Source organism: Sebastes umbrosus, chromosome 6 (assembly GCF_015220745.1).
Source record: "Sebastes umbrosus isolate fSebUmb1 chromosome 6, fSebUmb1.pri, whole genome shotgun sequence".
In the NCBI taxonomy this organism is placed as follows: domain Eukaryota; kingdom Metazoa; phylum Chordata; class Actinopteri; order Perciformes; family Sebastidae; genus Sebastes; species Sebastes umbrosus.
Window position 1 is genome coordinate 1940310 of NC_051274.1, and position 12073 is coordinate 1952382.

Here is a 12073-nt window from a genome sequence, read left to right on the forward strand (position 1 = left end):
ATATTGGCAGAAATGGAATATAATAAAAATAAGTACGTTTTCATGTTTTCGTTACCTTAGAATGAAACATTTATATCTACATTCAGTAGGGGAGCGGTTCCTCTTCACCGAGCCAGCTGCCATGTTTCTATAGTAGCCTAGAATGGCCAAACTAAACACCGGCTCTAGATAGGGACATTCGCTTTTTCACGTTTTTGCGCTGGCCACCGTAGTTCTTCTACATGCTTGGCACAAGGGAGAAGCTTCAGTTGGTTGCAACCTGCAACCTCACTGCTAGATACCGCCAAATCATACACACTGCACCTTTAAGTTATATATTTTTTAACATTAACATGGGCAAATCTAATTTATTATATTAATGACTTTAGTTGAGGCCTGTCCAAAGCAAGTTGCGTCTTCAATCTTCAATCTTTGGATTGGCTGATACAGCTCATTAATTGATGCCTATCCTAAACACTTAAGTGATTCGTCTTTGTGAGATATTATTTTACTCCTCTTTTACATTTGGTGACCTTACCCTCTAAATACTGTACAGGTCTACCTCTGCCACGTATCTTTCAAAGTACGTTTTCAACCTTTTTTACAGTGAAAATATGAGAAATTCATAAAAAAAGATGAGTCCTGCAAAATGTCTATTACAGACTATTGCTGTAATTTTGTGATGATGATAATGCCGTCCGGCATAATGAGTTAAATTACAGAGTAGCACAGTGAATATTTTATTCCCCACCTCCCCATGTGATGTTAATCCTATTTTAATTGGATTTTAATGTCAAATTGAAATTGTAATGAATGCCTTTGAGGTGTCCTGAAATTGTGGATTTTACGTCAAAAGTTTGATGATTGATGTTTAATATATTATATAATCTCAAGCATCCACTAAGAAGGTTGTGTCAGACTGTCAGCCTGATCAGCCCAGGTTTGCGGGATTTGGACAGTTTCAAAATTCAACCAGCAACAGTACTTTAGTGTGGTGCACCTGCAGAATACCACAAATACAGAGACATTATTTTGTAACCCAGAGCAGCTCTGCTCGCTCTGATGATTGCTCCACTGTTCACTTTCGGGTAATTGGCTCAGAACATTGTGCACTACGAGTGTTTTAATGGATTGCAATGGGGCTTTTTTGACAGTTGGAGAACCTGGAGCAAATAAAGAATCAGAAGTGGTTAGGGACATATAGTATATAGCAGCCAATACGATCTGTCATCTGTATGCCCCTAGCTTTACGTTGTATGTTTCGGCTGCTCCCATTAGGGGTCGCCACAGCGGATCATCTATTCCCCATCTAGCTGGTAACCCGAGCCTCGACCAATCCGGTGTTGTGTCAAAATCTGTTTCCCCGTAGATGTGCGTTTCCCCCTCCCTAAACCTGAACCAAGCCTTGACCCTAAACACTGAGGTGGGTGATATCGTTTTAACTGGAGGGAAACACTATTCAACAAGGGAACAGACTTCAACCTAACACCTGTATGGAACTCTGATTTTGTGATCCGCATATTTGCCCCTTGTTGTTATGTAATCTATTCTATCTAATCTATTAGTTTATCAAAAACAATAAAATCACTGAAATTGGATATAATTTCTCCATATAGGGCTCAATATTGCTCTTAAAGCTGCAGTTGGTAACTTTGAGCAGATATGATAAAAATGTTATCTTTATAAAACGGTCACTATATCCTGTCAGTAGTGCATGACACAGGTAATCTGTGGAAAAAAAAACACATTCCAATGTGTCCTCCTTTGCTCCTAATGCCATTTGCAAGATTTCAACATGCCCGAACAAAAACAACCAATCAGAGCCGATCAGTCTCTGGGCAGCTGTCAATCACTGCTCACAAAACTCCAATCAAACTAAACTAAAAAATTAATCCAGATTGTAATGCCTATTTCTCACCTCAGATATTTTCAGAATTATCTTGTAGTGTACTGTTTAGTTGTAAAATGAGAAAGTTTGTGACCCGGCCGCCATGCACTGCCCACCAGCCCGAGCAAACTTTCTCATTTTACAGCTAAACAGTACACTACAAGAAGTTTCTGAAAACATTTTAGGTGAGAAATAGGCATTACAGTAACAGAATCTTGATTCATATTTGATCAGCGTGGCCGAGTTGGACCGTTTGATCGGGGTTGGCGAGTTGTGCGAGCATTAATTGACAGCTGCTCTAGAGGCAGCTCGGCTCTGATTGGTTGTTTTCCTGCCATTAGGAGCACTAGGAGGATACACAGGATCCTGATGTTGTTCACAGATTACCTGTCACGTGCTCTACTGTCTGGATATAGTGACAGTTTTATAAAATTATTTTGTATCATACTTGCTCAAAGTTACCGACTGCAGCTTTAATTCAAACACCAAAAATCTGCACATTCCCCAAATTATGATTTATATTTCTTTGGGAGATATTTTCTTTACCTGATATTATGGACCGTTTCAGTCAGTGTTAGCTGTGCATGAATTTTCAAGTAAAAAAACATCATCGTTCAGAGCGGCGTTTGCCGATTGAGATCCTAACAACTCTGCAGAAATACAGCACGCTCATGATGCAACGAGAATGTGCAAAGAAGCAATATATAAAAAAGGCAAATTCAGTTATTCCAGTTGAAATAGGATGCTTGTCAGAGATGGGGCGCAATCCATCAAAACAAAAGGCTTGCTGCACTCATTGTTATAAATCTACTGACTCACGCTCTGCCTTATGTTGTCTGACAACATCCAATCCTGGCATTTCTTTATCCAAATGTAACTGTGTGTACACTGGTGGGAATTTTAAGTAGACCCAAAGTCGTGGTATATGGTTTGGATAATCTGTATGCAGCCTGCAGCAATGAACCACTAGCTGAGAGGGTCAACTTAGGGCAGAAAGTGTTCATACCCTTCAGGTGGCCTGTGGGTGCCGGTGCCCCTTCACATTTATATGGGTTGGAATCTGTATTAATTTGACTGTAGCTCTGACTTTATGTCCTCTGCAGTGACACAAGATGAATGTGTAAACGATGCAAGAGACAAATTTAATGAATTGTGAGATGGAAAACACTCTTAACCCCAACAGAGTAACAGAGAGTCAAGTTGTTTTAAATCTCCTGAGACATTCATTTATCCTTTAGACACAATAATGAAACTGAATTATTGAAATGATAACCATTTGACCAATTACTTACTTCATGAATGGCTGTTATCCATTAATTAATAAAGAATAATTGGACTATTCAATTCTATTTCTTGGGGCAAAGAGAAGCAAATATGTGATAGGCCTAACTAATAACATTAATGATAGGTGCATGGCCTTCCTAAATGGAACAGAACCATCATTAATGTTTGTTTGTATCACCTGTGTTTGTTCCACAGTGTCCCGATCCTTACTATTAATTGCATACAGTGTGTATTATATACTAATACTGTCATAGAATGCTGTTTTTGCAGTTAATATAGATTTAAAAAAAGCTTTTTACAAACAAAGGAAATGATAAAGGATGTGCACCAGTGTCAATCAAACTGTGACCTTGGAGTAACACAATAATAACAAAGATAAGGCACAATGATTCAGTTCAATTATTGAATTGAACTGAACTGAATTAGAGGGTCTTCTTAGTAAGCTGTTACTGGCCGTGTCTTGTGTGTCTTATCGCTGTTCTTATTTCCCCTGCTTTACCCAAGTCTTTCTTGTAAAGCAGATCTTGATCTCAATGAGACTACCTGATTAAATAAAGGAAGTACTAATTATACCTCCAAATACAGTATAATGGTACTTTGTGTTTAATCATTTTACAGCCATACTGTAAGAAAAAATTAAAAGAGATCTTTACACCTTGAAAAGGACTGAGGTTTTAGATTTAGATCATGTGTGTAAATATACACAATGTACTTTTATAAAGTGTGTGCACAGCTGTGCAGTCACCATTGTTTGCAGTGTTTCAACTCCGATTTCCATATACAGCCCATAAAGATGAGATTCACCTCGTCTCACCACAACTTGCAATTTATTTTCATTTTGTTGCAGCTGTGAGTCATTCCTCCATGCATTCCCTTGTGAATTGCATTGAGAGGCATCAGTGTACATCAGAAGTACACAGTGATACAAGTTTTGTTTCCGTATGTAGGCCTACTCTTTTTTTGGAGTCATTTTGTTTCTTTTTCGGTGTAAATACTCTACAACTCAAAACCTGCTTTGAAAAGTGTGTATTATGGAATTAGCACACAACTAGGCCTGTGGGTCAGAGCCGGGGGGGTCATCCACAGTTTTTTTACAGCAGAGGTTTTGAATTAGTCATAGCAGGAAAAGTGTGTAATGTAATTAAGTAGTACATTTAGTCAAGTGCTGTACAGTACAGTACAATTTTCAGATACATGTACTTAACTTGACTATTCCCATTTTCCATTACAATTAATTCAGAGATAAATATTGTACTTTTTACTCACTTACCAACTTACATTTATTTGACACTTACAGTTACTGCTGTACAGTACTGTAGTACACAGAGCATCTAAAGTCGCCTCCACATTGACGAACTCCAACATTAAAATGCTCTTGTTAGATATAAAAACAGAATATTAGAATATTCTATAATAATATAATACTGTGAAAGGAGCAATTCTGCATAATGAGCCTGGTAATTTTACTTTTGATACTTTAAGTACTTAAAGGGACTGTTTGTAATTTTTTACACGTATAAATCTACCAGGTCGGTTTCCCATGCGCGCTAGCATATGCGGACTCCCTTTGGACACGTACCATCAGACTCCAACACAAACTACACCGAAGCACCAAAACATCAAAGTTGTATCTAGTGCAGCCCGTCTTGCAAAACAGTGTTTGGCGGCGGTCGGAGGACGCGGGGGAGACCGTAGCTTTGGTCTCCAGGGCCGGAGTCTCTGCAGTACTCTGCTTCTCTGCCTGCTTGCCTTCACTCACACACCGCGCTCGTTCTCGCTCCACCTCACGTTCATGCACGCACACTACACACTGCAGAAGACTTCGTAGCTCTGAGAATATCTAGAGAATGAAATAATGTGCTGCAATAAATGCTGCAGCTCCTCCAGACCAACAGAGGTTTTCCGTGTCTTTCCGTGTCTTTCGCTGACTTTCGTTGACTTAACGGCCACAGGTGTCGCTGTTAACAAGACATTCTGAAAGTTACAAACAGTCCCTTTAAATCACATTTTGAATTTAGGACTTACTTACTTACCTACTTACGCACTTGAAATGGAGTATTCTTCTGTGATAAAAAGTAACTAAGTATATTTCCTCAAGTACTGTTTTTAGGTCCTTGAGTATTTCCATTTTCTGCTACTTTCTACTTCTACTCCACTCCAATTCAAAGGCAAATATCACACTTTTTACTCGACTACTTTTACTTTGCAGATTCAGGTCAACAATACAAAATATAATCAACAAATAAACTATGAGGTAATGTTATAGATTAAGATAAAACTTGATTGATCCACCGGAGGATGTTCTAAAGCTACCAAGCAGATAAAATATATTAAGTAGTTAAAATTATCTCCACCTTTCCCAGCTGCAATATTAAAGTGATTTACACATTAATGCATTCATTATAATCCAATAAAATAATATACATTATTCTGAAATGGGCCATTCTGCATGAGTACTTTTACTTTTGGTACTTTATGTATATTTTGATGCCAGTACTTCTGAACTTTTACTTAAAGGGACTGTTTGTAACTTTTTTAAGCGTATAAATGTACCAGGTCGGGGCACATGCGCGCTCGAGTGTGGCCGGAGCCTCTCCTCCTCTGCCTGCTTGCCTTCACTCACACAGCACGCGCGCGTCCTCGCGTACTCGCTCCACCTCTAGACGTGAACGCGCGCTCCCTCCACACTGCATAAGAGTTAGTTTAACTCTGAGAATATCTAGTGAATGTACAGTGGACGTTTGTGCAGAAATAAATGCTGCAGCTCCTCCAGATCAACAGAGGTTTTCCGTGTCTTGTGAAGTGACGGGGCTCCGCAGAGAGAAACGTTATCGTCTCCGACCGGGTGCCGGTGTCTCCCCTGCAGGCGCAGTCAGGAGACACCGGCACCCGGTCGGGGAGGCGTTAACATGTCTCGCTGCAGAGCTCCGTCACGACCCGCTTTTCCTGCCTCAGCCTCCGGTGTCTCCCTCCGGAGAGGGAGACACCGGAGGCAGGAAAAGCCAGCATTGATTCATGGAGAGACCTTCGTCTGGTTAGCTAACATTACTGCCAAGCAGCTGAAATATAGAGTGATATTGTGGTTTTAGCTGACATGTGTCGCTTCACTGTTTTGAGCGATGCTCGTTCATGTCTATTTAGAGAGAGCAAGCGCGAGCCCGACGCTGACTTTGTTGACTTAAAGGCCACAGATGTCGCTGTTAACAAGCATTTCTGAAAGTTACAAATAGTCCCTTTAAGTAAAATTGTGCATGCAGTAGGCTACTTTTACTTGTAACAGAGTATTTTTACACTGTGGGGTACTGCTACTTTTACTTAAGTACATGCTCTGAGTACTTCTTCCACCTCTGGTAATTTTAGACTATGGCATTTCAGAGTATTGCTTCCACCACTGGGTAAAGCACAAGTGTTACTAATAACATTAATGAGGGCTGTTGTATTCAAGGGTCCCAATAAGACAAGCCATCATGACTTGTATTATTTCCACCTGTCTTCTTTCTTTACCATAAATGATTCTACACCGACATCTGCTGGCAGGGAGGAGTATCACATGTTAGGGGCTTTTATTTTGAAGTGTGGAGAGCACACATTAGAGGCTTTTATTTTGAAGTGTGGAGACAGGCAGCTGTTGTTGAACCTCTGTTGACAGTGGGACGAGTGATAATACAGGTTAGACTAACCCGGTTTACAAGCGATTACTTCTTCAAATGTGTTGTAACAGAACAGCTACAGTATGTTTGAAACGGAGGTTGAATAGTAATAAATAATGATTAAATAGTGGTCATTTAGCAGAAGCAGCGTGAGCTACTGGAGCAGATAGCTAATGTAGCTAGCAGCTAGCTGTGAGCTCAACTAAGGAAGTGTGTGTAAGTCTCTGCTAGACATGGCAGCTAGTCTGCTCATTAACTAGCTACGGTTTAACGTTTTCTTGGCTTCATACAAATGTATTATTTAACAAAGGGCGATAACACCACCAGGTCGTGATGTAGTTGGCGTTAGCAGCAAGTTAGTTATATAGTGTTCACTTGAGCTAGTGGTCAATGTGCAGCTCACTAACGGTCACTAACAATCACTAACGGCCACTGGACTCCAGTAAACGAAGCTTGTCATTGTACAGTGTAAGTCGGTGAAGTCGTGGCTGACATTAAAGAAGCCATAGCAGCAACATGGTGGATCTATGAGCACTATGTCAGTGTCTTCTACTCAGTCCCCCTCGGGCTCATTTAGTCTGTCTACAGTCACTTTGTGTTGTCATAGTTACATGTTTGTTTCTTTACGCGAGTAAAAGCTGTAACATCACAATGTAAAAACACTCTGTTACAAGTTGAACAAGTCCAGGATTCAAATGTTTACTTCGGTAAAAATAGAGAAATATTAGCAAAATATACTTCAAAAGTATCAAAGGTAAAAGCACTTCGAGTGCACCATATTATGTGTATTTTGTCATAGGGATTATTACTATTCATTTTTGTAGTAGCTGATCGAGTTACTTATCTTCAACAATGCATCATATTTTATTGGCTGATTGTATGTAAAATCTTAATTTAAAAAGTAGTAGCTGTCAAGTTAATGTAGCAGTGTAAAAGGTACCATATTTCCATATTTCCCTCTGAAATGCAACTACAGTATTTTGATAATCGATTAATCGTTTCAGTCATTTTTCAAGCAAAAACAACGAAAGAAATTCCACATATTTTCTGGTTCCAACATCTCAAATGTCAAATGTCTTTGTAAACTGATTGTCTTTGTATTTTGCACCTTCTGTAGAACAAATAAGGCATCTGAAGAGACCTTGGGCTGTGGGAAGTTGATAATGAAAATAATGATTAGTTGCCAGTCTAGAGTAGAAAAGGAAAGCAAAAGAAAATGACAATACTCCAAGTACATTTTCCACTACTGGTTTTGTGTAACACCAACAAACATACATTTGATTGAAAGACAATTCTTAATCTGTCATCTCTGTCTCAACAGCACTGAATGCAGCAAATGACAGGATGGACTCCAGTGGGAAACCCTCAACTGCACAGGTCGTGGTTTTAGCCACCAGCTCAGCCCTGACAGCACTCTTCTATTCCATTTACAAGAGCCGAGCTACAACGGTTGCAAGATTAAAGGTCAGCCACGTTTCTGCACACTCTGTCTTGGTCATGTGAACGTCAGCAGTGTCTTAGTTTATTGCCTGTTATGTTCCATTTGTTAATCTTAAATGTTTGTTTCCACAGGAAGCCAAGAAAGTCTCCATTGATCAGGATTTGATAAACATTCTGTCTGAAACTCCTGGAAGATGTGTCCCATACGCTGTCATAGAAGGTGTGTTTTAAAATTCAAACTTATACTGATTCATTTGTTCATGTAGACTACAATTGACCATGCATAGTTTCAACAATACTTTCACACTGTGTCCTGTTTATTGCACACTCGGCAGGTGTAGTAAGATCCGTGAAGGAAACTCTGAACAGCCAGTTTGTTGACAACTGCAAAGGCGTGATTGAAAGACTGACCTTGAAGGAGGAAAAGATGGTGTGGAATCGCACCACTCATCTCTGGTAAGTGAGCCAAAAGGGTTTATCCTGAGTAAAGTACATAAAGTCAGAAGGCATGATGAAGCTTACATGGCAGTTTTGTGCTATTGTATTTAAGTCCAACTTAAATTAAATAGCATTCTTGAACCATTGTCATTATGGCGTACATATCTGCACTGTAAATCACATCCTGTGTTCTCTGAGAACAAAATTCACAAAAGGGAGAAATGTGTATTTTTTGGTTTCATGATGATTTCCCTTATTTTTTGCGTTAATTCGTCAGAATGCCCTTAGTCCTCGGTCTCAGTGGATGATGGAGCTTGTTTTCATACAGTCAGTCAAATCTTTCAAAAAGCAGCAACATCCCTGTTCTTTCATAAGCAGAACAAACAATCCCACTGAGCCAGACAGCAGCCTGTAACACAACACAGGAGCCAGACTCTGAACAACAACCCACATTACTTTTCCTGCTAAAGTCTCCTTCTCTTACTTACAAACATGAACACACACATCTTGTCTTGCACCTTAGCTTGATAAATGAGCGACCAAACAAACATTCATAGTGGAAAAGTGCACTGATAACGTCAGTTTGCAGGCTAGACAGTAATTAGCTGTTCAGCTGCTGCTCATTAAACAGCATGTAAACGCACCTGTAAATGTCCCTTCAGTCCATTTTAGATGCTGGTGTGGTTCTCACTCTTAACACAGACACCGACAGGCCCCTCCAGCTGCTGAGAGGGAAAGATATTTCCCCCAAAGACCTTACTTTCTTACTTTTTTTGTAATAAAATAAAATAAAATAATTAACTATACATTTAAAAACAAGTTTGAAATTATTTTTAATGAGATGACTAAATATGAGTTCAGTTGGACTTTCAAGAGACAGACATAATCTAACAAAACTAGAGCTGAAACAATTAGTTGATCGACAGAACATTCATTTGAACTATTTAGATAATCTTTTAATCTTCTAATCGTTTTGAGTAATTTTTAAACCAAAAAAATAGCTTGTTCCTGCTCCTCCAATATGAGTTTTTCCAGTTTTTCTCCGTTTTATATCATAACAAACTGAATATATTTGGACTGTATTTGAAAATGAAAACTGTGATTTGCATTAATTTTTGCCATTTTCTGACATTTTATAGACTAACTACTAGACTAGAGTAACTACTGGGTTAATCAAGAAAATAATCAGCAGGTTAATAATGATAATAATCCTTAGTTGCAGCCCTAAACAAAACATTAATAACTGATATTTGTGTACAGGAACAACACAGAGAAAGTCATCCACCAGCGCACCAACACAGTTCCGTTTGGCCTCGGGCCACATGATGACGATATCGCTGCCACGGTACGGGTTATACGTCCACTAGACGCTGCAGAGTTGGACCTTGAGACCACATACGAGAACTTCCACCCCACGGTCCAGTCCCTGTCCAATGTTATCGGCCACTTCATCAGCGGGGAACGACCCAAGGGCATCCACGAAACTGAGGAGATGCTGCGGCTGGGAGACAGCGTCACAGGCGTAGGAGAGCTGGTCCTGGATAACAACCTGATCAAGCTCCAACCTCCCAAACAGGGCTTCCGTTATTTCCTCACTCGGCTGGACTACGACTCTCTTCTCAGGAAGCAGGGGAACAGCGTCAGACTGTGGAGGATTCTCACCGTTGTCTTTGGCGTCGCTGCTTGCTCCACGCTCCTCTTCATCCTGTGGAAGCGATACGTACACCACAGAGAGAGCAAGAAGGAGAGGAGCATGCTGGAGGAATTCAAGGAGCAGCAGAAGAAACGCATGCGTGAACTCAACGTAGAGGAAAGCAGCGTGTCGCCCACCAGCTGTACTGTCTGCCTGAGCCAGGAACGCTCCTGTGTGTTTCTAGAATGTGGTCATGTGTGTGCCTGTGCTCAGTGCTACGACGTCCTGCCACAGCCAAAGAAATGCCCCATCTGCAGGGCCACGATAGACAGGGTGGTGCCTCTTTACAACAGCTAATGTGGAATACACCACATAAGAAGCATTTTACAATCATAATAACACTGGAAATATGTCTTTCAAAAGCTGTCTGTTCTTCTTTGACAAAGGTAATGCTGGTACATTTTGTTGCACTTTTTTTTGCATACTGCTAGATAAATAGTAGGTATCTGTGCTCAATCAATTTCTCATTAAATGTTCAAATTAACTTTGAAACCTGTAAAAATAGAGAAAATGAAATTCCTTCTTTCATCTTGGGAGAGAGAAAATGAGATCCATACTTCTTCACACTGACAAATATTGATTGATCTTAGAAGATAAGACTTTTTCTATGAACGTACTTACATTTTTCCACGTGTTTCTTAACACAGTTAAGACCTTCTGAATGCATTTTAAAGTAATGAGGCATATTTAACTGTCAGTAAGCGGTGGTATATATAATAAAAATACACTACATCAAGCCCAAATGTTGTACGACACAATAGATAATGTTTTACACTTGGAATCATTCAGTATGGAAACAAAGCTTAATGTGCAGCCAACAGTCTACAGCTCTTATCTAAGATTCATGCTACTGGGTGGAAGTAAAGTGTAGGAAAGTATGTAAGTATTTTGCTGCTGCTTGAATTCATTACTCTTAATGACGCCGAGTCGCCATTGAAGTGTTGCTCAAGCGCTCATTGACATAGTTTGGCAGTGGTGGCCTAAAGGTTAGAGAAGCGAGTTTGAGACTGGAAGGTTAAATAAATCTGGGTGGCTGCCCCTCCCTCATTACCACCACTGAAGTGCCCTTAAGCAAGGCACTTAACCCCAACCGCTCCAGTGGAGCTGCTCAGTGACCAGCAGATCAGACTGTGGTTGTACTGGGCAGCTTCCAGGTGTGAATGTGTAACTGTGTGAATGTGATCAGGGCGCTCCTGAAAAAGAGAGCATTGCTCTCAGTGAACCTCCCCCTGAATAAATAAAGGTAAAGGAAGTTATTTTGTTAAATGGCACTGGGAACTAGGTAACGGCAAGAATATGTTTTTATTCTATTTTTTTTAGATGGAACAGGAACAGGAATTATGGGAAAGAGAGGAGGCCGGAAATGGTAAAACAAAAACCATATGGTCGGTTGATGCTTCACTGCGTCATAATTAGAGTGCTGAAAAAAGTCGAGGCCAGCTCAACTTTGATTTGTAGCGCGTCGCACTGACGCAGTGACAAGTCTCTGGTGTGAGTTTGCGCCTTCATGTCACCTAGCATAAGTACATATTAAACCTCAAAACTGAAAGCACAACATCAGAAAAGTGTAATTTCAGCTCGAAGAGATTTAAAATATTCAGCAAAAACAGAAGAGGACGATGATGACAAACTGTCAGATGTGTTTTACATAATTTCCTAATTTAAACATTATCACTCATCATTATACATCAATTTATTTGT

The 12073-nt window shown here is 40.0% G+C and overlaps 1 protein-coding gene across 5 annotated transcripts; it reads left to right on the forward strand.

The window, feature by feature from the left end:
• Positions 1-6670: 6670 nt before the first annotated feature.
• mul1b (mitochondrial E3 ubiquitin protein ligase 1b) lies at positions 6671-11111 on the forward strand. 5 transcript variants are annotated; one of them, XM_037772795.1, is made up of 5 exons: positions 6671-6820; positions 8123-8265; positions 8374-8461; positions 8577-8697; positions 9940-11111. In XM_037772795.1, exons 2-5 carry the CDS (start codon positions 8146-8148, stop codon positions 10667-10669), a joined length of 1059 nt encoding a protein of 352 aa, XP_037628723.1. In that variant the 5' UTR covers positions 6671-6820; positions 8123-8145; the 3' UTR covers positions 10670-11111. The 5 variants fall into 5 exon arrangements, with proteins under 5 accessions (XP_037628723.1, XP_037628728.1, XP_037628727.1 ...); XM_037772800.1 differs by lacking the exon at positions 6671-6820 and adding an exon at positions 6877-7017; XM_037772799.1 differs by lacking the exon at positions 6671-6820 and adding an exon at positions 7060-7269.
• Positions 11112-12073: the final 962 nt, after the last annotated feature.